This window comes from Sipha flava, unplaced genomic scaffold, assembly GCF_003268045.1.
Source record: "Sipha flava isolate LNK unplaced genomic scaffold, YSA_version1 76_pilon_pilon, whole genome shotgun sequence".
NCBI lineage: Eukaryota > Metazoa > Arthropoda > Insecta > Hemiptera > Aphididae > Sipha > Sipha flava.
Genome location: NW_020273616.1, coordinates 732,548 through 760,113, shown reverse-complemented (window position 1 = coordinate 760,113; position 27,566 = coordinate 732,548). Strand labels below are relative to the sequence as shown.

The 27,566-nt window shown below is 25.6% G+C and overlaps 2 protein-coding genes across 2 annotated transcripts; both read right to left on the bottom strand.

Annotated features, from left to right (window-relative positions):
- Positions 1–1,255, bottom strand: LOC112692773. Its single transcript, XM_025567561.1, has 2 exons — positions 770–1,255; positions 1–639 (listed from the first exon to the last, which is right to left on the bottom strand). Exons 1-2 carry the CDS (start codon positions 1,253–1,255, stop codon positions 1–3), a joined length of 1,125 nt encoding a protein of 374 aa, XP_025423346.1.
- Positions 1,256–3,847: 2,592 nt separating this feature from the next.
- Positions 3,848–26,840, bottom strand: LOC112692743 (phospholipid phosphatase 1-like). Its single transcript, XM_025567518.1, has 6 exons — positions 26,561–26,840; positions 5,909–6,066; positions 5,615–5,829; positions 5,216–5,336; positions 4,443–4,616; positions 3,848–4,142 (listed from the first exon to the last, which is right to left on the bottom strand). Exons 1-6 carry the CDS (start codon positions 26,613–26,615, stop codon positions 3,996–3,998), a joined length of 870 nt encoding a protein of 289 aa, XP_025423303.1. The 5' UTR covers positions 26,616–26,840; the 3' UTR covers positions 3,848–3,995.
- Positions 26,841–27,566: the final 726 nt, after the last annotated feature.

The following is a 27,566-nucleotide window of genomic DNA, read 5'->3' as shown; positions in this document are numbered from 1 at the left end:
TTAGTAGAATTTTTCCATTACTTGTCTTATTGTGAATATATGATAAGTCGTAGATTTTCCTCTTCTGAAATCAGTTTGATAATCTGTTAAGATGTCTTCCGCATAAATTACTAGTCTTCTTAGCAACGCCATCGATAAAATTTTGTAAGCTGTATCTAACAAAGAAATTTCATGGTAGTTTGATACTATACCAGTGTCAAAATTTTTGAATATTGGACAAATTATCCCGGTTCTCCAATCCGTTGGAATCTGTTCCTTGTGCCATATTTCTCGAATTAAGGATTGTAGCTCTATAATTAAGTCTTTTCCTGATGTTTTAAGTAATTCAGAGTTTATGTCACCTTCTCCTGGAGCTTTGTTATTTTTAAGGTTATTGATAATATAATCTATCTCTCTAAGATCAGGCTCCTTGTATTCTTTATACTTGGTTTTGTTACTGTTATTTGTTTGGCTCGCATTAAGTAGCGCATCAAAATGTTTTCTGAAATGTTGTACGATTTCTCTCGGTTCCGAAATGAGATCATTCTGATTCTTTTTTAAGAAAAGTGTTTCTGATTTAAAACCCTGTTTGAGTCGTTTGCAGTGTTTGAAGAAATTCCTCGAGTTGTTCCTCTCTCCCTCAAGTTCTTCGAGTGCTTTCTTCTCATATAGTCTTTTTTTGTCTTCTAATTGTCTTGTTTGTCAACTCCTTAAAATGTTTATATCACTCTCGGTTTTCTTGTGATGAAGTGTGTATAATTTGCACGCGAGTTTCATTCCGCTTTTTTACTGTTTCCATACACTCATTATTGAACCAGTGCTTTTTCTTATTGTGATTGGGGTTTTCTTTGAGATTTTTTGCAGCCGAGGTAATAACGTTTTTGATATTTGTCCATTTATTTTCGTGATGAAGGATTATGTGTTCCTTCTTTTCTTTTGTGGTATAGAGTTCTTCAGTGATCCTTTTCCTATACTGTGCTATTTCCAAAGGGTTTCTAAGCCTGTCTACATTTAACATATTTGTACTCTTCCTACTTTTATTCTCTTTCCAAAAAATTGATAGCTTTTCAATAAGAGTTGCTACTACTAGGTAATGGTCGGTATTTGCGTCTGCTTCTCTGTGGCTCTTAACGTTACTGAACCATGAACGGTGTTTATTATCTGTCATTACGTGATCGATTTGATTTTTGATTGCCACGTCAGGAGATATCCATGTTTGCTTGTATATGTCCTTTTTCTGGAAATAAATGCTGCTTATGATGATTCTATTGGACATCGCGAATTATATGAGACGAGCTCCATTATCATTGGACATACAATGAAGACTTTCCTTACCAATAGTAGGTCTGTATATATTTTCCCGTCCAATTTTTGGCATTCATGTTTCACAATATAATTTTGATAGCGTGTCGGGGGATAGCGTTATACACCTGTTCGAGTTCATCATAAAATATGTCTTTGGTTTCTCCATCTTTTTCTTCAGTCAGTGCGTGACAGCTAAATATTATTACAATGTGCTCCTTTATTTTCAAGCGTATATAGCATATACGCTCATTCATAGCTTCAAAGCTTTTAACATTCTCTAATAGTCTATTATTTATCATAAATCCAACTCCAAATGCATGTCTATTATCGTTGCATCCGCTATAGAAGATTGTTGTCTCTTTATGTTTCAGACTACTATTTCCTGGCCATCTAATTTCTTGTAAAGCTATGATGTTTAAATTATATTTAGTTATCTCACTAATAACTACGTTCATTGACCCTGATTTGTAAAGTGTTCTGATATTTCATGTGCCAATCCGTAAATTCCTGATTTTGTTCCTGTTTTCGTGTTCAGTTTGGGAGTCCTTTGTATACAATGTCTGAGGCTTTTTGTGAAGTTTTTTAACAGAGAGATTTTTTCCACTGGATGAGTGGTTGGCTCAACGCAGAAAACCTCAAACTGGAAGACTAGGCTACCCCAACCAATTAAGGTCAGGGTAATATTATTTATTTAAGATATTAATATGTTATAATTATTATATATTATTACTCGTATTACAGACAAAATTTAATTTTTATCTATTACTATATTATTAATATTAAATAAATATTTTACTTAAACTACTATTTACTTATTATAATATGTTGTAGAAAATTGATATTTTGAAGTACACAAAATTTTATTTTTAAGGCAAATACATTTTTTATTTTGACACTTAGACTTACAAACACATTTTAAAAATCCTAGGCCAATTCTTGTGGATTGAATTTTTATCAACTCATTATACTGTTCATTAGATAAAAAACTAGTATTAGTGGCCAAATTTAAAAAAAAAAATTTGTATTTTGTTATAAAAATTTGACTTTATATAAATCGTATCCATAATTGCACACCACAACGAGACACAAAAATGACGAGAAAATGACGATATTGTAATAAAATTATTAGTACGTTCAATATTGTAGGTACTTCAGATTTATTATTATAGTAGTAAAATAATCTTAATCTTTATTGCGTTAAATCGTGCACGCACATTTATGATAAGTAAAGTCGTTAGTAATAGGCGATGCCCAATTTTGTTTATTTTCATCATATTGCCTACTCCATGTTTGGCATTTTGCAAAATACCGGATTATCCATATTGCCGGTAACATATACATATAAACATATTTATAAGATATCCTTTTAAAAACATAGCAGTAAATTTTCCTCTTTAATTTCAAATTTGTACGTGTTATTTTCATTAATAGTTACATTATTTAAAGTACAAACTTGAAGCTATTACATAATAAAATGTCTATTTTTAAATATTAATGAGTGAGTCGGAAGAAATGCGTTCACATTCATAATTTATTATTAAAGTATAAATTATTTACAGTACCTATGTTCTATTGAGGGTATAGTTTCTGAAGAAACTTTTATATTTAAACATATAATAATCATAAAAATACATATATCTATAAACTATACATAATTATCGTATAATATTAAAGTATAAAAGTTAAATTTAATCACGTCCACGTTTTATAGTTGTAATTCTATTTTGTGTGTAAGATTATAGTAATCTTTGGACTTCGTAATCAACTTTTTTTATGTTTTGTTTGGATATATAATTGTCACGAAATATTTGATTTACAAAAATTAATGCCGTGTAAATAAACATGACTTTTAAATATTATAAATTAATATTATTCTAAGTGCATTTAATATATACGAATATATAGTATATATATATATATATATATATATATATATGATCAATTAATACTACATTGAAATAATGTATCAATATTCAAATACAAAGATGTATAATATATTACAAATTTATTATGATTTAATTATGGTAAAAAATAAAACATAAAAACTACAAAAGTAATAGTGATATGTACACGATGACAAATATTAAAAATAGTTAAACTTATGAATACGACTACAATAAATTAGGCACTGGTATAAAGTAGGTAAAAACAAATTTACTCAACATCCTGATTTTAATGTGCAATGCTACAGTAAAATAAACAAAATACTATTTGTATAAATAAATTATATATTAGTGGCGTATTTAATTCTATATTTATTTAAAAAAATATATACTCGTATATAACATTCCGTTTAATTTTAAATTTATTTATAAAAATTACTGAAATTTTTTTAATTTTATCACCCGACTATCAACTTTTTTTTTAATTTTAAGTAACTCATATACAAAAAACTTTTAATCATTTTACAATTTAATAAATAAAGTTTTAAAAATAATGAGCAAAAACAAGGTTGAAATTCTAGGACCTATAAAAAAAAACGAAATAAATCGTTTGCTACCTTTGTAAATGTGCCACTGATATATATGTAATATCAAATATATATATATATATATATATATATATATATATATATATTAAACGTAGGTAACGATGAGAATACTGATGTTCAAAAATTAACAAATCATTTTTCGTTAAAAAAAAAAGCTGTACAGTGTAAAAATATAAAGTGAGTAGATATTTAAAGATTATAGTTGAATTTTAGGAGAAAATTATAAATTCAGAGTTGGATTTTTACCATCGGTAACTACGTTTAGTAATCTTCCTGTTAAATATCCGTTGTCTGTAGTTTCGTTGGACCAAGTTTCAGTGGTTGAATGCGATTTGTTATCGGTTTTTTGTTTATCGAAAAGTCCGTTCTGTTGGAGACAATAATTAATTAAAATAAGATTTAAACAGTTTCATAACTGAAACCTTTATACAAACATAACATTATATCTTATGTTTATATATTAAATATATAAATAAAGAATTCATCTAATGTGGTTGTTTAAAGGTTAACTGCATTTTTGCGGGGAATGTCAACAGTACAGCTAGTTTTTTGAAATGTCAGTAGGGTAAATATTTTTTATATCTGTATATGGGTATACTGTATAGATATTTAATTTTGTATACAACCATGCATTGTAATAATGAATAATTTTTAATTAAATACTTACTATGTACGTAGAAATCACAATTCCGATAATCGAACCGGCCAATACGTCCCACCAATGATGTCTGTGGTCCGTGATTCGAGTAAGAGAACAGAACATTGCCCAGAAAATACAAATCGCTTGTAAGACTGGCATCAACAGCATCGAACGTGATTTGCATTTATCCTGTAGATACCACTACAAAAACAACAATTGATTAAAAAAACAAAAAACAATTAGAATAATAAAGAAAATTTGAGTTTGACCACAGAAGTACTTAACCACAGTGTATGAATTTAAGATAAAAACTTACAAGAAAAAGGTATGGTTAAATATGGGAGAGAGTGGAATATATTTCCCTCTTTTTATTTATTTTATATTGGTAGCTTAAATAATAAAAAATAAAAATAAATTTGTTTTAATATACTTGCATCTTTACAGAGTACTTATCTGAATTATTTAGGCGGTCTTGTAGGTACTTCAAAATTATATTTTTATGGATTGTATAATTTATGTTAATGTATCATCCTCGTCCCCCTGCCCCATAATATAACCATTTAATCACTACTGAATGAAATTTTCTTAATACTAGATTCGCATTAGAAAATGATTTAACACCTATTTTTTCAAATATTAAATCTTTCCTACCTAAGAGTTTTATTATGGCCAATTTTTAAATAAAATGATATAATATTTATATATAAAAAATTACAATTAAATAGTTTAGCAGAGGTTGAAATATAAAATGAAAAATAACACATATTCGCATTTACTTGATGATTTTATATTTTACTTACAGCCAATGAAATTGATCCGTATACTGAAATGGAAGCATGCCCTGATGGAAACGATTTGCTAGCATCTCTTACGTTGTATGTATTTTCTTTTTTGTTCGTACATGTGTATTGGTCAATGTACCTAAGTATAAATAATATGAGACTGTTGTTTCAATAAAATACTAAAGATATGATTACTTTAAAATTAATAATAATATGAGCTTTTGTAATAGTTACAATAATGTTATTACATAAGGTACATTATTAATAAGGTATTACATAAGGTTTTTATTCGATTAAGAGTATGGTTAATAAATTAGTTATATCGTTCATCGATTTTTATTATTTAACACTGTATTTAATTAGGTTAATAAAATATTAGACTCTGTAATATGGTTTTATGATAATATAGTAAATTACTTATTGGTGCAGTTTTTAGCTTCTTCGGGATGGCAGGTATCTAAAAAATGTGGTCTAGGTTCACCAATCAACATTTTTCCAACGTTTGTGATAAAAAATACAAATATCACTCCCAATATAAACTTTCGGTACCACTTCAAAGATTCCTTAAGCCATTCATACCGCCCGGAATCGAATTTATTGGTATCTTTGGTGAAATACTCAGTCATTATTGCCTGTTTACACAACATTCCACATTTTATTGTTTGTTATTATTTCATATTTGTGTAGAATAATTCATCGATCAAAACTTACGGTTATGTATGGAACTATGAGCGTAACTAATACGAGTACATGGGACTCCACTGTATCACCTTTGTATTTGTAGTTTATTTTTGGGTCCCCGCAAAAAAAGCCGATACTCTGTAGGTGTGGAATAGTTCCAAATTCTACTAAAACCAATGCAATCGAAACTAAAAAATAAAAAAAAAAAATGATGAGTCATGAGTTACTATATAAATTGTCAAATAAAAATAAAATCCAACACGAAATATATCATAATAAAATACATAATTCTACTTTTCAATTTTAAAATCACTAGTTTTATGATTTGTAACAAGGGAGTGGCATGCACATATTGATGAACTTAGGACTTGTGTTTGGAGAAACTTTCAAGTCATACACAGTTTTAAATAATAATGATTCTAGATGGATTTAAAAATATACCTATTGTATAAATTAACACGTTTTTATTATACAGGTGAAACAAGTATTTTACAGATTTACTTTTTATCTATCCTTATATGATCTAATTTTTAACTACAATATTAATAAGATATGAAATCTGATATTTGTTTTTCTAGATAAAATGTACTCCAGAATCCAATGTATAATTATAAACTTTTCTCTAACAATTATAAAGTTATACGAATGAAGTAAATTATGTTCTTGTAAAATTGATAATAATGATAATTAATAAAACTAATAGTTGTTGATAATTTCGAAATTATAAGTAAGTATACAGTGTGTAAACGCTAATTAAGATCACACTATATCTTTGCGTAGAGACCTGTAATTTGAATTATATTTTTTAGTTGGTTTGTATTACATAAAAATACACATTTTTATGATCATCGAATTTTTTCAACTTAATTAGACAGGCGCATGCGCAGTACAACTTTTTTTTTTTTAATGGTGACAACCTATTTTAACCACTATTTTATTTGCCTAATTTTTTAATGAATTTTGGTAGCTTCATCAATTTTTGAATTCCAAGATTGACCAAATTAGAGCAATTTAAAAAAAATAAAGTTATATTGCGCGGAATTTTCAGTATTTTTATTGACATTCTGCAAATAAATGTTCTAGGATTATTCAGGCTTGACATTTTTACCCCTATTTATTAAGGTGAGATTTACACGTAATTATAATTTTGACTACTATTAATTTTCACTTTAATTTGTGCAAGAATTATAACTTATACTACTTATATATTTCATCAATATCCAGGCCTGTATTTATGGTGGGGGGGGCACGGGTAGGCACATGCCCGGGGGTGTCAAGTCTCAGGGGTGGCAAAATATTTTAGATTAATTTTAAAAATGATGTACCGAATGAAAAAAAAAACAATAAAAAAAAAGTTGTATTTTTATTAGGTATATTATAATTAATTAATTAAAAAAAAAAGGAAATTGTATGTTTTATTATGTTATAATTTGTTTAATTTGTTGATTAAAAAAAGTATTAAACGATTTTCATTTATAAGTTATATTTTAATACTAAAGAATCTCGATTATGAACGAAATAATAAGTGTTATATTATTATTATTTATTTGTGGGAGGGGGCATAAATTATAGGCCTGGGGGAGCCAAATTTTTTAAATACGAGCCTGCCAATATCATGATCATTTCAACTTTAACTCTAACTAATATCCCGTAAAAGTTAATGCTTGAGAGTATTATTATGACAAACAATATAATGAATCTTAAGCAATTGAATATAAATAGGTTAAATCAATAAATATCTTATTATATATATATTGTATTGATAACAATGTCGATAATCAACTAAACATTTTAAAAAAATAGTATATAATTACATAGTTCCTTGAACGTTCAGCTTTATAATACACATTTATTTGTATTAAACAATTATAATGAACTTGAACATATTTTGCAATTTTCTTACAATAAAGATGATTCAATATTATTATACGTCTGTTATTTCTACAAAGTTTTTTCATCATATTGTCTGTATGATATATATAATTATCTAATTGGATTTAAACGAAATTGTAATAAAGATAAGCGTGGTGTATTCATATATTTTTTTTTTAGGGTATACGCTCAGCATATAAGCGTTCATTAACAGGAGGAAGGGGACTAAACTCCTTAAAAAAATATTGTTCCTCCTACTTAGACTCTAAATTAAATAATATGATGACGACGTGAGATATACCACCGCCAGACATTTTTCCCATGAGGGGGGAGGGGAAGTACAAAATATCAAAAAAATATTTTTTGGGGGATTTGTAGTGGGCGCGCGCCCCCATAGTCCCCTTGGATCTACGCCTGATATGGAAGTCTACATTTTAAACTTATCTTTAATTAACTCATAGATATATATCATATATGAAACATAATATTGATGTTAATATTTATTTTCATGAAACCTAATGTTTTATTATGTGTAATAATATTTTAGTATTAATTTAAAATATTATGCACAAACATTTGATGAATAAATACTGATTAAGTGACAAACTGACAACAATATAATAATTAATAATCACAATCTATCCAAAACATCGTATACAGATCGGTTAATATTGTGATAAATTGATAAACAGAACTTTTTGACTGTTATCTATTTTTAACAATTATAATATCCGTTCGATAATACAATATCACACACGTCCACCGGTATTCTGATGTACAATATGTAGACGCTTGGCAATTTCCCACCGTCTTCGCAAATACCCGAAGTCGGGGAAAATTTAATCGAAGTTTATGCGGACACGAAGCTATTTTTGGATAGTGGCTATAGTGTATAATAATAATAAATTCTATACTATTGTTGTTGTATAATGTATACCTTATGGTGATGAAAAATTAGAAGCTTGGGACCCAATATGTACTAATGATTAGTTAGCGTATACCCATGATGGACGAATTTTTTTAAAGGTATACGCATAAATCTAAAAATAGGAATGCGGGATCCGGGTATACGGCGTATACCCACGTATACCCTCCAATACATCACTGGAGATAGAAATCATATTCTCATATAGCGGAGTAAATAAGCCATAAGTTTTTAAATTTAGTAAACGATTTGCAAATTGATAAAATAGTAAAAAAGTAAATAAAACAAAATATAAAAAGTGTATTGAATAACATAATTGTACTTTAGCTTAAAAATAAATAGTACTAAATAGATATTTGAAAAAATTCAAATTATTATTTTATATTATTAAATTTTATTGTTATATTTAGTTATTTCATGTCAAATCAGATACGATGAAGTAGTTCTCGAATTAGTCCAATGTACGTACACTTTTAATACGAGTATTTTATTAAACTTCTAGGAATTTAATTATGATTTGAAATAATGAATTTTAAACTAGACAGTAAAATATTATACATGGTGATTCAAATATTTTTTTCTATAATTCTGATAATTAGAAAACAGTTGAGCATTGACAATTAAGATCGTTGAGAGAAAAATGTTATTATTCATTTTTATGAATATTTTAATAGATATAAATATATGTTATGCATTTGTGTATACATAGACAATATGGCTTTGTTCCGATGATATAGACTCTTGTATAATAATCTACTACCTACGACTTAGATGATATCATCTACATTTACACTAAAGGGAAATGGAGCGGACGTTTGCATGGGTGGACATTTTCGGAGTAGGCGGCCAATCGTTTTGTGTCATTAAAAAACTACTTTGATTAATTTATAAATAATTAAAATGTATTAAAAACTGTTTTATAATGTAAATGTAAAATTACTGAAAGATATTTATTATGTGATAATCAACAAAGAATGTAAAAATTTAAACGAAATAAAGAAGTAAATTATAAAAGTAATTCAGTATAATTTGATATTCATAAAAATATTGGAATCTTATTTAAATTGAATGTATTTTGTCCATCAAGCCTACCTATAGCTAACCTATCAAATGGTTACAAAATTAAAAATGTATTTTATAGTTAATAGTTAATACTTTTTCACGTTTAGTGACTAAAATTATTATTTTTTATTTAAAGATTTTAAATGAAATATAAAAATTGTATATAAAAGTTTTATTTTATTAAAAATTATTGAAACTATAGTTCAAAATAAAAATGCAAAATTAAATGTTTGCATTCTAATTGTAGGTACCTACCAACTATTTATGTAATAGTATTTTATAATTCAAAAATCTACATAATTTTTGTTTTTATATCAGTTAAATACTTAAATCTAATACTTATATTAATCATCACATTTATATATTTTATAATTGTACAAATTTGATTTTTTTTTTTAAATTTCAAAAATAATAGTTAAATTATATTTTATAAATTGGTGGTTTCATTGTGATTTCAATTTTCAAAAATATTCATAAACATATATTTCTTCAAATATAAACGAAAATAAAAAAATAAAATATAATATATAACTATATTCTTTATTTGTAGGTAGATATATATTCGTATTCTGGTTTACATTTTGAGTATACATTTCAATAAAAAATATCGTTGTATTTCGAATTTTCATAAATGATTTTTAATTTTTATAATGTTTTAATGTACTAAAATACTAAGTCTTCAAGGACGTAAGTAAAGATTATTTATTGAAAGATGGGGAGGTTGATATATTTAATAACTATTTTTTCTATTACCTATTTAATTACTAACTGGAAATGTGGTAATGTGTGGGATTTGAACCATTTACTTATGACACTGTACCAAGTACATTATCAATGAGTTCAAACTTCAATAAATGTACAGATTATCTTGACCTTAAGACTATGAAAAAATATAAAGGAAGAAATCCCTTGGGTGAGTATTAAATATAATCATTAGGTACGAGATTATAGATGTCTGCAACGTGTTATTAAATATAGGCAACACTGCATAATAGTGTTCCGATTTCATTAATAATAATATGAAATTAAATATAAAATACTTAAATCTCATTAATCATTAATAATTGTTGAGTTAATTAAATGGTGATTTTTTTTTTTTTAGTTTATGTAAAATGTACAATTGTAAAAGAATAGTTTTATTTATTTCGCGAAATCATAGTTGGTACTTATGAAAATGCTTTTACAAATTTTAATTGTAAAATTTATTACTGTGACTAAATGTTCTTTTGTGATGCCATATCGAATTAAGCTATTATGCCGAATTCTACGATTAATATGCTAATTAACGTAATTCTGCGAATGTATATATTAGTAAATACATGGGTGGGAACAGAATAATAGTATAAATATAGCTGAACGCTTGTAATATCATTCACCGATTTTTTAGTTGTATCTAAAATAATACGATATGTGATGCTTCACAATTCAATCAAAGTTGTTGCTAAATTGATGTTGTAGTGTTAAATGCAAAATATCGTACACATGACACTGATGACAAGGTTTTCTTTATAATTAAACTTCAGCAACTTACACATCTAAAAGCCTGTAAGTAACGGTTAAATAATAATTAGTAATATATAGATTTCACATAGTCGATGCCTACAATTATAGGTATCGTACCTATTCCAAAACTATTTTGTTTTAAAAATAAAAGTGAGTAGTGTAGAGAATTATAAAGTACGGCACGGATTTCGGACGGAATCAGTTTAGGATTACCAAATTTTTGGTTATTCTTTTCAATATATTATCTAACGCTATTCCTAAGTATATATTGTGGTTAATGACGTCAATGCAAGACATCTATATGTAAACATGCTTATGTTATATGTACATATATTTATACGTAAATATTATGTACTATTTATGCTTGATTTCAATCAAGATCTATTTAGTTTTTCATCCACGCGAGATTTCTAAAGTTAAATAATTGGTTTTATTTCAACCTTATTAATTTACCTTAATTCTTCCTTGACATGAGATCGATATAATTACGTCATACCTCATACACCCATACATAACATACAGTTGTTAATTAATGACAGAACAAAGTGACAATATAAACATCGCACCCATAAAAAAAAATGTGTTAACGCTGAAAGTATTAATTTAAATTCACACAAGTGTGTATAATATGAGTTAAATACAAAGGGAAAAAAAAAATTTAATTTTAATAATGCATATTTGCCCGTTTCATTTGATAATATTCAAGGTCAAAGTTAAACTTTGTTTTTAGGAAGCCTTCAATTGTATTTTTACTATAACGAAAACCATAATTACTTACTCAGGCATTCGTTAATAATGAAAATATCGAAAAAAAAATCATTGATAATGTCAATTTGCAATGAAAATTAAAACAATTATAACAGTTAGGTAATGATCAGTTAAAAAGACATTAGGAGTTCATTTCAACTCAAAAAATATTATTTTTTTTTTCAATGATTACATTTTTTTTTATCTTGCATAATTTATTTTTAGAATTAAAGTGATGTGTAATATTCATCATAATGTTCAAGATAGTACTATAATTTTAATAGTTTCTTATGTCTGTTGCCTTCTTCTGTTTACTAAAAGCAGGTCGTGATATATGATTAAAACTAAAAAAAACTATGAGTATATTTTACTAATATGTGTGATAACCAACGCAAATTACATTGATAATGGATAATAAAATACAATTATTCTAATAATAGTAAAAAAAAAAAAAATATTAGCCATAGAGTTCTTGATAAAAAAAAATAATAATTACCATTGTAACCCTTATTTATTAAGTAATCAAGCAATTGATATTTATTTATTTTTTATCAAATTTTTTGGTATAAACGTATAAAACGAATATATGAAAAATATGAGAAATATAAATAACTTTTCATATAATTTATAAGCTTCATTGATTTTACAAAAAGTTAAAAATGTTTAAACTTTAAATAATATAAAATACATGTTTTTTTTTAAACTGTGGAAAACCTGGCTTCATTTTCGACATATTTATAAAAAAATTTAAGAACACGAATACACAATCAAGAATTTGATTAATGATGTCTTGTGATATGAATATAGTGCGGTGATAAGCATAGTACAAAACTTTAAACTAAGGACTGAAAAAAAATTTATATGGAGTAAACCCCGATTGTCGAAATAGACCTAAATTTTGGGAGGAGGGGGGTTAAAGCCTTAGAACCCTACCCCTGCATACGCCATTGTACACAGCAGTTATTAACGGAGTGATTTGTAACTTTAAGCTCAGTATTTTAAATTATAACTATACAAGAGTATCCTAAAATAACGGAATTATAATTACTCGTATTAAATAATTAATACATTTAAGTTTCACTACATCTATGTTTCAAAATCACAAGACTATAATCGAAAACAACACGACGTAAAAATGATACAATATGATGTAGAGTTTTTATTGAGAAAAATATGCTAATTCTGGATTCTAGGCCACTAGACAATCTATAGGAAAGATTTAAGATTTGAGTCATATAGTATTAAACTTAAACTATTTAACTTAAATTTAATAGTACATATATTATATTAATAGATATAAGTACCATTATTTAATATTTTAGAATTAAAATGCATATTCGTTAATTCTATCAGTGGCGTACGTTCAATCTTGCTCCGGGGGGGGGGGGGGGTGTTAAGAAAAATACAAAAATAATCGTTGTGACGTCCCGTTCTCGCTTCGCCCGTTAGATGCTATATAGGGAACATCTATCGAGTGGTGGCGCCGTAGTAATAGGCTCCACGGGGACGAGCGCACGTCGACAGATACCTATGTGGTTACCTGCCGACTTAAAGCCGAGACATTTCTGCCGGAGCTATAAGGTTTTATCCTACATTTTTCATAAAAAACATACTAGTCCTGAAAAGGGGATGTAGGTAACAATAAATATATATATGGCCAAGGACGAATAACCATGGTGTTACGGGATGAAGAAAAAACTTTTTATTATATAATTAAATTAACACCGAAGAAAAGCCGAGTGGCATAAAAACTTCGGTCAAACATCGAAAGGGGGATAATACAAAGGCATAGTACATAAGTTTCGATACAATATAAATAATAAACAATAATCCAAATGACACGACCGAGATATAACTATCGTTATGTCACAATATACACAAGATATAATACAGATCACATGCAAGAATATTCAAGGAAGGAGTTAGGGAAGTATCGGCGCATTCACACTTAAAATAGAATTTGTTGTATGATTATTTAACTAAAAAAAAATCAAGCGTTTTTTTTTTTTTCTTTTTTTTCTTTTTTTTTTCGGGTGCTAACCGGAGAGACGGATGGTGAAAATACGGATCGTCATTTTCACAAGTATTTATTTTTTATTTTCGGAGACTCCGTCGGGAAAATGGTTTGCCACGCCATTTATTATCAAATATATTTTAATAAGGGGATGTCGTTAAATAACGACTACAGATCCGTTATTTTACAAAAGTCCGTAGTTTGGCCTACCACATAACCCGACGAGTTTGGGATAAATATACGGATAAGCACCCAGGGTGAGTTTATAATAATAATAGTTATAGATATAATGATCATTGTTATTAAACGCCATAGTGACACAAGGAACGTCAGTCAGGTTATTATACATAATTTTAAGCTTAGATTACATAACAATAAACATAAATAATATAATAAAAAAATATTGTCGGCCAAGACGATTTAATACAAAGTTTACATCATATTTTTTACCGTTCGGGAAAAAAGTTTTCCAACGACGGGGACTGATTGAGCCTTAGCCACACATCTTGACGATTGAAAAACAGCCAGAACCTTCACAAATCCACAGTGACATCCGTAACGGCTGGGGCCGCTGGGTTGACGGAGGTGTTGGCTGTTGAACGATGGTGGACACACTCATTCGTTCTCCGGAGCTTAGCAGCCCGCCGAGACACGAATAACTTTTCAAATTATACTAGACAATTTGATTGGCCGATAATATTTATAATTTTTTTTAATATTGTGGTAATGTCGGAGGGGAATTCGCGACCGTGCGTGCAGCTACGTTATCTGCTAACCGTGGCTGTGTGTCAGAGCAATATAATTAATATAATCAGCGCGCAGGTATTCGCAGCGCGCACAGTTTTTGCACAAACAATTTTATATAAAATTATACTATTATGGATATACGATAATTGATTCTTGAACGTTACAGAACCCCCCACGAATAAATCTGACTCTGAGGAGGGAGATTTATTCGGAAAGAAGAAACGACGAGAATCGATTATTTATAAAAAAAAACGTAAGAAAGTACGATTCTAAAGGGTAGGAGAAAAAGTGAGACATAAAAGGTGTTTATCGTGTTCGAAGATTGCAAATATACATTACAAACTTAAACTTACAATAATAAAATAATCAAATGAAAACCCTGTGACATCTCCTTTTTTTTCTCTTTTTTTTTTTGAAGGGAGGGAAGTTAAAATAAAAAAATGACAATACCCAGGCTTATGGCCTTACGTGGTTATCAACACTCTCCGATAAAGTAATTGTATTGAGTCTTGGCTCTATATATTTACGTAGAAATACAACATTATAGGTACCTATAAATCGATTGGTGTCCGGGTCGTGGACGGTATACGCGTTGTTATTTTTAATCTCGGTAATAACGTACGGACCGTCATATAGTAAAAAAAATTTGTGTATCTGTTGATCGACTGCGGACGATAAACGGTGCGTTCGCACTAAGACCAAATCTCCTAATTTATATGAAATGTTCAGACCACGACTGTCATGACGCATTTTACGTTCGAGAGCGCGTGTTTTTTGTATTTCACGAGCAAGAGTATATTTTTTATTCACGTCTTCCACGTGACCAGGAGGGATTTCTACCAAATCGTAGATGGGACTATACCTATTTTCTTTTAAGAATAATTCTTGGGGCGTAAATCCAGTGGATTCGTGGATTGTATTATTCAAAACCCAAAACCCATTCAATATACGAGACATAATTCGACCAGTTGGTATGACTATTCGAGCAATACGTACGGAAAAACCGACCTAACTCTCGCATCACGCGTTCCGCGGGGTTACTTTGTGGATGGTACACACTAGTCATTGTAACTGATACACCTAACTCGGATAATCGGGACTGCCATATTCTACTAATAAACTGGACACCGTGATCCGATACTATACTATTATGGATATACGATAATTGATTCTTGAACGTTACATCGTTATCTTTTTTTTTTCGTTGCACAGATAAATAAGATAAATAACTGCTATAAATATATATTATTTTATACAACGTTTTTACCAATTTACAGTTTACTTTTACATTACAGTAAATTAAGAGCTATTGGAATATAAAAACAGCATAGTTAACAAAATTTTTCAAACACCTAGCAGTATAATTATTTAATTATTATAATATTTGTATAGTTGTATATTTTAAGTTTAAAACGTAATAATGAAACTACGAATATATTACACGTCATCAATAATAAAACAATTTTATTTTATTTTTTTTTTTGGCCTTGGGGGGTTTGTACCCGGACCCCCTCCCCCCATAGGTACGCCACTGAATACTATTAATATATTTAACATAAGATAAATTCTAACTGTATGCTGACGATATTAGCAAAATCGATGCAACCTTGATTCGACACTTGGTCTAAATACAAATAAAAACTATAAAATTAATTAATTAAATTAATTTATTATAATAAATGAACTTAATCGGAAAGATATAATTTATAGTATAATGTAATTATAACTTGAAAAGTTTTAACTACTAACCTTTGTCGTCGAAGTTAATAAAACAAAAAAAAATAGTTATACACTTATGATAAATTATATATAAATTATTAATTTAACTATAAAATAAATAAAACAATCATAACAAGATAATTTAAAACATTCAAATAAATAGGTATGTTTAGTAATTTTTATATGTTCCTTAATAACTTGATTAAAGAAAAACAATCTTGTATTTATACAAGGCATACAATAAACGTTGTTATATTGTTAGTTACATTAACCTATATGATTCCGTAAATATATATATATATATATTATATATTATTATATTATTATACGTATCGAATTAATTATCAAGGTTCATATTGTGAATTGTGATTGTATCCATTGCATTTTTATTGAAGATTTCAATTGAATCAGTTAAAAATTAAAATGAAGTAAATAACTAAAATAGTTGGCAACATTTAAACTCATAAATTTATTTAAAAATAATTCATAAAGCAAACAAATTATATTATAAACTACAGAGAAACTAATTTTCTAGTGGAGAATAAGGATTTGTAAATAATGAAATACCTACTAAAGAGTTCCTTTACAAGAGACACTAGTCGAATGATCTAATGATAATAATACAACCAAAACTTCACTTGTCCTTAAAAATGAATTAACTTGATAGTTAATATTCTTTATTTTAGATTTGGACTGTTCTCAAATTCTATCCGAGTAAAATTATAACTTATTTCTATATTAAATATAGCACGTATTTCACATATTTTAATGAGTCATTTATAATTTTAAATAATCTTGTTAAATGATAACCTATACAAGTAAAATATTTTATGAGAAAACATCAGTAATAATTGATAATTTATCTAATATATTATATTTTATAATAATAATATAAAAAATTATTTTAATTGCGATTCTGACTGAAATTTTAGCAACTGAAGTTTATTATAAAAGTATTTACGGGTAAATAATGAAAAATTTTTTTAGATTGACTTGTAAAATAGTCAATGAGATTAAAATACTAGTTACTTGTAAAACAATATTTATAATGTTTTTGTCTTTGAATAAACCAATAAAACTATTGATAATTTATATCCCTTGATTTATTAAAACAACGATACAGTAATTCGATATATTTTTGATGATATATGTAACAATAATTTAAATTTTATAATTCCATATAAATGTGTTTAGAATAATATATTAAATATTGAAAGGTGAAATATTCAAAACATACATCGCTTAATTCATAACTTTCAAATTTTTTAAATTTTTTATTCACTGGTATGCCTGTTTTATAATTTCACTGACTTTATTTTTTACATATTGCTTAATTTATTGTAGGAGTATTGGATTTTTTACCTGAAAATATGTGAATTCATAGATAACTTTTAAGAAAATATATTTCTCTAATTACCGCTTTTTGGTTTGAAGTTAATATTTTTTTTGAATTTGAATAGAATACAAAATATTTTATTGAAAAAAATATTAGGCATCAATATTAGTTTAATGAGTTTTAAATACTCTTATATTAGTGTTTTAAAATAATGTGCTTTATTTATGTAAAAAAATTTTAAAATCGTCGATATTGTTGTATTCACACAAAAAAGTATTTGCCTTATCATTTAGTTATATCATTGCTTAAATTAATATTTTTTTACCATTTTAAATATAATTTTATATATTGGTAAGTAAATATTTCAATAATTGTGTTATTATAAAAATATAAAAGTAAAAATATTTTTTTATTCTTCTTCTTCTTCTCTTAGTTGGAGCATTTAAGATCATAATATTAATATTTTATTACAGTTCGATGAATTTTTGCTGCACCATTGACGATGTAACGAGATTTTTTTTAATTTCAACGAGACAATAAAAGTTAAAGTATTATCTACGAGTGTCTATTCGCAAAATATAAACACATAATTTTTATTGGTGTACAGTGCAAAACGTACTCAGGGATTAATAAACTCACATATTCATGGGACAACATTGACTTTGTTCGAGTCAATGTCAATGCCATTTCAACCAATGCCATGCCCTCTAAGTTCATAACCCGCGAGTATAGTGTCACACTTAACGATGCATGTGTTGTTTAAACTAAATTATCCTGGTAAGCCGACGTTTAACTATATTGGAGTAATAAATCCCATCAGTAACAAGAGGTTATTTTGATTTTGTTATTATTACGTTATTATCTCAACCCGAATATCAACACGCTATAGTCATTAGAATGATTTAAAATTTGAACCTTAGTAATTGAAGTATTTTGTAAGTGCATTACATATGATAAAACAAGAAAAAAATCCAATCACGGATGTATGATATTTTGATCGAAATACATAAGTATTTACAAAAAAATGGTCAAGTGCAATAAAATATAAATCAATGATATATTATGCAAATTTTAGGTAAATAGAAAAACAATATTTTTAATTATATTTACGTATAATAAAAATTTAAAAGCAAATAAAATACTTTAAAAAAATAAATAGTTATAAAACTTCAAAATATTACAATATATTGATGATAAATAATAATCGCAATTTAGTTAATTTTTATAAATAATTTATAAAATTAATTTATATTTACAAAATAATAAAATGGAATATTAATTCAAATAAATCATTTCAAATAATGAATTTTCGATATTCAAACAAGTATATATTTGTTTAATTACTCATTATAAATATTATAATGGTATTTTAAAATAATTACATTTTTATCAAACTTTTATATTGTACTTAATAGTATCATTAGTGTTTATTTCAGAATATTACTTTTTTTTGATAATTCAAAGCCTTCCTTCATAGTATATAATTTAATATAATATCATGCATCGTAATTGTTTAGAATAAAATGTAAAAAATTTAAATAAATTTAAATGAGCCATACATAATTTAATTTATTGTATTATATTCATCCATACCGGCATATACTTTTGTTATTGATATTAACATTTATTGAAGCATTATTACTTTTATACTATTCTATAGGTAAGTACATATATTTATTTCGTAATCATTATTGTTTTTGTTGTTGTTATTAATCAATAATCAATATTACTCACTTTTTATAGTGAAGTAAGCTGTGTCTATTGGTAACCTTGATTAAAATCAGTCTATTTTTTTCTATAAATGTTTAATTAAGTCCTATCTCTGTACATATAATTTAAAATGCAATAATGGACTGGTGTATATTATATTTTTATACGTGAATTTATCAAATCATTTTATTTTTCATTGATTTAAAATAGGATTGCCTTTAAGCTTCACAGCTCAATAATTTTATATGTATAAAAAAAAACTATAAACAAAAAAATCGAATCAATACGGCTTTTTTTTCTATTATTTCGGAATTATATTTATTTGTCACAGCATGGAGTAAATTACCCGACCCAGTTTATTTTTAACAATCTTGATTTATCTTAACATTTTCTACAGCTGGTATCTACCCGACCTAAGCATTCTGTTAAACGAAAGATATTTGTTATTTCTATTTGAAAGAGTTACTAGCTACTACTAAAATAAAAAATACAATTGTCAATTTATATTATATAAATACATATATTTCCTGTAATTCGTATTTTTTTACGAAATATTATCGACTATATCTATTTTTTTTATATTTTATTGACATTTATAGTATATAATGAATCATAAAAAGAAACGCTTAATTGGAATTATGTTCAATTGAGCTGAACAGTTTCGAATTAATTGCTTTTAATAAATTGCCATTAGAGTAATTTACTACCAGGGTAAAAGTATAATTATCAAAAAATAATATATGCTCATAATTTATTTTTATTCTGACAACAAACCATTGTATTCTTGAGAAAAATCGAAATCATTAAGCTTAAAAGTTTGGCTAAATGCCAACGTAAAAAGAAAATTACTATAAAAGCGTTTATAATCGCTTACGTAGTATATGGTGATGGATTTATTATGTTTGTTCTTATACAACTTGACAGTTTAATCTTTTTATTTATTTGTATACATTTTATGACAGTAAAAACACCAGTGAAAAATGTTTGTTGATTCCGAAATGCCGCCATACTAACCAATTACCGATGTTAATGAAACAAACGGTGTACCATTGTAACCAAAATATAAGATGCATGTTGTATTAATAGATACCATATAAAACGAAGTTATATCGTTATAAAGGATCTTTATCTTGTTTCAATTTCAAAATGAACGTATTAAATTATTGATTTTATATGTTGTGCATAGTAATTGAAAAACTAATAAAATATTTACACCAAATATCGACTTTAATACCATAATTTCACAAATTTTGGTAGGTTATTAGTGATTATACAAAAACGGATGTTATAGTTATGATTATTGGCAAAAATTTAAATTCATGACAAATAATTGCATTCAAAAAACAATTCTGGACGTAATTGGAGGGTTGAAATATATTTAAATATATATATATATATTATGTGCCTATATTATTTTCTACATTTCAAATACCAAAACTGAAAATTATATTGAAATTAACTGTTGTGAATTTATAAAAATATATAAAAAGTAAAATATTTATAAGAATTAACTAAACCATATTTGTAAAGATTTTTTATAGTTTTTTTTAAAACATTTTTATAAAGTTTATTTAACAATAAAATAAATAAATATACAACTATACAATTAAGCACAACAAGTAATAATGATAAAGAAATTTTTATTTAACATGGAAATTATCACGATGCGGAGGGCTCCCAATGGAATACTAGAGATAAATAATTTTAATAAAGGAGGTTTCTACATCACTTTCGTTTGAGTCTTTTAACGGGATTGTATAAGATACTTTACCATAGTTAAAAATATAACATAAATAAAAGAAAACAAAATATTTAACATTATAAACATAGAAATATTTTTCTTCAAAATAATTACATTTAACACTACATTTTATTATTATTATGATTTAAATCCAAATAAAATATTAATATAAGTGATTTCAAGGTTTTAACGTTATATATTTTAAATATTATGATAAAATAACATTTTTTATTAAATTTTTAGGAGTTAAACATTTTTAAAAATGGTAAGTCATAAAAGACACGAATTTTAATGTAAAAATACATATCATTAAGTAATCAATAAATTATTGTTAAGATATATTAAGTCATCGATCTGTTTATCTCTTTCATTGAATATAGAGTCTTGTCCGTATTGGAGTCATAGTACACAGCATTTAAAGATGTATTATATGTGAAATTATATATGTACATTTGTGTGATGTGAATGATATTGTCACATTACTGATTTTGTCCAACGATGTATTACATAGCTGTTAAAGATAAAAATAGAAATAATCTACAACTGTTGTGAATTAGAAAAATTTAATAAATTTATTTGGAAGTTTTATTTGAAATTATAAAAAAATATAATATGAGAAAATTATAATTATAAATAAGGTAAAACAATATAATGGATCCATTTTCATATTTTGAGATCTGAATAAAAAAGAACAATTGAAATGAAATGTATTTTAGGTTATTTTTTTTGTCTATTTCTATTGTGTATTGGTCACATTTTTGTCATCTATACCTTATAATTATTTTACACACTATTAATATAAATCTCACTCATATTTAGATCGATTAGTGCAATCTAATATGTGTGAACAATAAAATGCATCAATTACATTTTTTGTCATACATTTTCGAACATTTAATTTTTTTTAACATTTTGTACGCTTTTGTCAGTATAAAAATAGTTAGTGTTTATATGTATCAATGGTTTTTGGACAATTATAGGATAGAATATTTATATAAATAAGACATAAAATATATATTGTTAAAAATATTTATGAATATTTATAAAAACAGTAAATTATATGACGTGGCGTATAAAAATTATTAATCAATAAAATATATTGTACAATGTATGTGGGTAACATTTATTTTAAAATAAATCGTATACCTATCAAAATTTACAAACAGATAACAGACAACAGATTGATAAACATAAACAAATACTTAATTCCTCAGTACAAATATTATTCAAATACAATTTTTTTTTACTATGATAATTTTATTTCTAAATTTGATTTAGCTATATTGTGTGTTTTAGTTATAATGAAAATGAGGCCAATTTTCTATACATAAAACACAATTGTCAAGACACTAGTATTAACTTATTAGTGAACTTCGTATTTTTGATTACATTTTATCGATTTTATGCTTACATTATTCATATTGTTTTTCATATTTATTTGTAAACATTTGAAATTTAATTTTTAAATGTAATAAAATAAATCTACATAACATTCAATAAGAATTTTTAATGCTTTCCTAAAAACCGATTCTATATTTTCTTGGAACGTAGCTGTATGAATGTAAGCATATTATTTTATATTGTACGAATAAAATTTTCAATTAGGTTTTAAACTGTATTAATATAAGTATATTTTTTTACATTTATGATGCATATAACACATAATCAATAGTTTTAACATTAAGTATTTATTGTTATTATTTTTATAAATATAGATGTATACTTCATTGTTTACTCAAGTTGACTCTTCGGATTTCTATAGATATACAATCTATGACAGCCGACAGGTATAAATCTTATTTACATATATGGATAATATTATTTCTATTGTAGATGGATTTTTATATTTATGAACACAGACGCGCTCCAGTAGTTTTTAAAGTCACCATTGTTGTTATATATTGTATTGTATTCTCAAACGATATATCTAAGTATACTTGTGTGTGACTTAACAAGAAAAATAAAGCTAAACTAGACGAAAATCTCACTTCTATTGTTATGGATATTTCCAGAACTGTTTATAAAATAATCAGTATTGTAGAATAATATATATATATTTATATGTATGAACCAAAATAAAGAATATTTTCTTTGGCTATTGTTAGGGAGTTAAACTAAAAATCGGTTTATCATTTCATTCTTTCTGAGTTCGAGTTTTACAAAAAAAAAAAAAAACTTATACACACTAAATTACACTATAATATATAAGTAATGAAATGTCTATTCTTTGACTGTCGAGCAATCGTATGTAGTTGTTTACCCCTTGTTCGTGCTTATCCATTTATTAACAACAATAAAAAAAGAACATAAGTGTCATGTTCATGTTTAATATTATAACTATAGAATATTGTTTAAAGCAAGTTAATTAAGTCTTAATTGACATGCTGCTGTGGCCATGATTTGATACTTCATGGTGAACCGCACGGTCGGTTTTAAACATTATTATAACATAGGCACGGTAAGAACAAATAACTGACCCGTTGAATGTCCATTATATATTATGTTTATATGTATATTCATATACATGTACATGAATTTACATGAATAATATAAAACATCTCACAAGATTTTTATCTTGAATGATTTCACAATTGTTATATATATATATATATATATATATACTTGAAATATAATAATATTTTGATAGGTGACACTCTCATTATACATTGAAGGTACTGTTAAATACGTCTAATCAATCTATATCACATCGAAAACTGTTATGTTTTATTGAAAAATAACAGTCGATGGGTTTTAAAAATTCATTCATACAATCTTATAATGTTGTGCATCTAGATCGTATACAGTAGATTTTAGATCCGAAATAATAACCACAATTTTAACGGTACACATTATTTGAAAACTATTTAATCCATGATGTAAAAAATATACATTTTAATCAAATGCATTCAAATCAAATAAAATAAATACAGACAAAGAAAATGATCTATTTATAATTATCATACAACTATGTATCGATAATCATCGATAAATATCGATAAGCACACACTAAAATTACATATAGACACAACTGCAATAAAATTTCCCCTCGATTAAACCTATAACAGTTTGTTTCTATGACCCTTTGCTTTTCCTGGATAGATTTTACCTTACTTCCTTTGTTATCCCAAGCGCTACGTCACATGCAATACGTCATGATTATGAACTTTAAAATTGCTATAATTGCAGGAAGTACATTGTTGACGTAGTGCAATATCAACGTCACTGTTATTGTTATAATATTGCAATATTTAGGTAGGTACACGTAAAAAATCGTTTGGAAATTATTTTTAATTTACATTAATTTTTTGCTGTTGGACTTTATAATAATAAAATGTTTTTTTAAAAAAACAAACATATACTCATATATTCATCTGAATTGAATAACAAGTTAATATGATTTTTGAGTTAATTTGAATAGTAAAATTTAAATTATTTTACCGTTAGAATATTTCCAATACATATAAAAATAAAAATAAAAACAAATCATACTTTTCTTTGGCTTTTCATTTTTTATTTTTTTATTTATTTATTATTATTTTTTTTTTTTACAAACGAAATCAATACAATAGCACATCGTCTTACAACACTTCGAAGGTTGTTGCCCTTTCGTATTTGGCCTATAAACTGATGATGTAGTTATTTGAAACAAAAATTTATAATATTACAATATTAATATAAAATTAAGAATATTTTATTCTACTATTTGTATATTTACTATACGATATGACTGAATGAGTATAACATGTATTAATTCATTAATTTAAAATTATATACAAGTGATACGTTAATAATTAACATATATTTAATAAATTTGAAATAAAAATTTATGTGCTTCAAAAATAAACTAACATTTTAAAATATTAAGTAAATACTTAATTGTTTAAATCCTATGGTGTTATAAAGCCGTTTAATGATTTTTTATTACTTTTTTTTTCTGTATAATACATGTATATTAATTAATTTCAGATTATCTGTCACTTAATAAAATAATTTCATAAAACTCAACATAGATCAATTCATATAAGGTACACTATGAAATATAATATAATAAAATATTGTTAAATATTATGTTAGGTTAGTTAATTTAAAATAATATATAGATTTACTGAATTCATATAATTACAGTCAGTACAGGAATATTATAATTTGTCAAATAGTGAATTATTTATAATTTGACATACTAGCTTTAAATATTCGTTAAAAATAAAATTGATTGATTCAAAACAATTAGTGCTGAATGTCACGCCCATGTTGGCCTTTTAAAAATGTGTAGGTAACACCATTAAATATAATGTATTACAGTCATAATTATTTTGGGGGAAGGAATGGTTGATGGAAACGTTTTATTAAGGTAATTATTTGGCCATGCGTGTTCAATAAAGTTTTTATTTTGTACACGTACAAATTTAAATCTACGAAGAAAATACAACCGATCATCTCAAAGTTTCCGTTAACTTACTACTCTACTCGCATAATTGAATACCTACATTTAGTTCATAAAATTATAAATATTAAAAAAATTATCATCGAATAGGAAACGTAATATATATATATATCAGTTTTACCAATACGTAATTGAATCGCACATTCAAAATTTCAGTTTATAACAATTTATGATGTGAAAGTTTTCATTTATGAGGTCAAAAAGTTTAATATGCCTTTCACGGTCATAATATCAACCTTGACAAAGAAAAATTACCCAATCAATTGTTATGCTTTTAAAATAATAATAAAATATTTTTAATACAATATAATACCATATCGAATTTAACTTTATTTTAATTTATTAAGTACTACATTAAATTTGAAAGTTTATCGAAAATATCGAAACATTGGTTTAATTAAACTTATAGATGATTTTATTAGATTTACAATACCATATAATTAATTCTATAATTATTATTTATTTTAAAAGTTTAAACTATAGTATAACTATTTATTTTCCTAAATTATTACTAACGAAAAGAATATTTTATTAGACTTTTTTTAAAAATATTTATTTCGTTTTATTTCGTATAGTATAATAAACAAATATTTTTAATAATTGCCATGGCACAAAATTAAAATAACCACTGTACAAATACAGGTTATGGAAACATTTATTAAATTTAATGTTATTTTTATGTGCCCTTAAAAAACAAATTAAATATAATCAATTAAAATAGTTAACTAGTCAAATTAAAGATTAAGTATTAAGTAACTAGTTTAAGTGTTTTATTTTAAAAATTAATTAATTTACATAATTATAAAATATATAAATTATATATTATAAAATTAATAATGTACCATCAGTAAATTTGACTTACCCAAAAGTAGTAATGCGAAATCGAGGAACAAAACCCAATATTTTTGCTTAAACATTATAAAAATTGTACAGTTTTAAAATTTTAAAACAAAATAAAATTATTATATGAACACTAATGAAATATTTTAAGTTAAAAATAATTGTATTTATTTAATTTCACAAGTTGATATTATAAGCACCATGTGATAGCATGAATCGAAAAACCTACTTATCCAACGACAGTCCGATTCAATGGTTACCCGGTGAATGGCCCATCCGATTGTGTTATGCGTTACTAGTAGTACCGTGTCGACACTAACTACTACTATTATGATATAGGTACACGTATATACTATATAATGACGTGAACGTTCCGTTATCATGGCTTAGGTGAATTGCATTTTTTTTTAACACATGCCCTTCGATGTAGTAAAATATAAGATGGTTTATAAATATATATTATTAATAATAATAAAATTAAAACAATAAATTGTTTCAACATTATTATTTAAAAACGTTAAATAACACGTTAATAACACGTTACACTATACAATAAATGTAAATAAAATCGTTTAACAAAGTTCAAATAAAAAAATGTAAGCCTTATGATAAATTTAATAAACAATAATCTATTTGATAACTATAAATTATGTGAGTACATTAATTAGATTTACAACATCTATTTTGAATACACCTAGTATATTTATAAGCATCAAGTTCGTGAATATTCTAATTTTTATGCATCTGGAATATTTCTAAATTGAATAAGAAACTAATTTTTAGTTCCAAAAAAATATAATATATATGTTAGTGGTGGGTTGAACTATTTTGCTTGTAGTAATATATAATTATAATAGCATAATAAAATAATACAATAAACATCGTATAGAAATTGAAAATAGGTATAATGTCTGTACTATTTGTTTATAAGTAAGTACATAATATTCCTTCATTTATATAAATCTACCCATAGTTAAAACTATAAATTCTTAGTACGAGATTTATCCTATTTAATTTATCATCTTCCC

Coding starts and splice junctions, on each gene's coding strand:
- LOC112692773 (XM_025567561.1), bottom strand. CDS start 1,255: ATGTCCAATAGAATCATCATAAGCAGCATTTATTTCCAGAAAAAGGAC. Junction 640..769: donor ATAATGAGTGTATGGAAACA/GTAAAAAAGCGG, acceptor CTATATGAGAAG/AAAGCACTCGAAGAACTTGA.
- LOC112692743 (XM_025567518.1), bottom strand. CDS start 26,615: ATGTTTAAGCAAAAATATTGGGTTTTGTTCCTCGATTTCGCATTACTA. Junction 5,830..5,908: donor TCATAGTTCCATACATAACC/GTAAGTTTTGAT, acceptor TTGTGTAAACAG/GCAATAATGACTGAGTATTT. Junction 5,337..5,614: donor GCTAAAAACTGCACCAATAA/GTAATTTACTAT, acceptor ATTTATACTTAG/GTACATTGACCAATACACAT.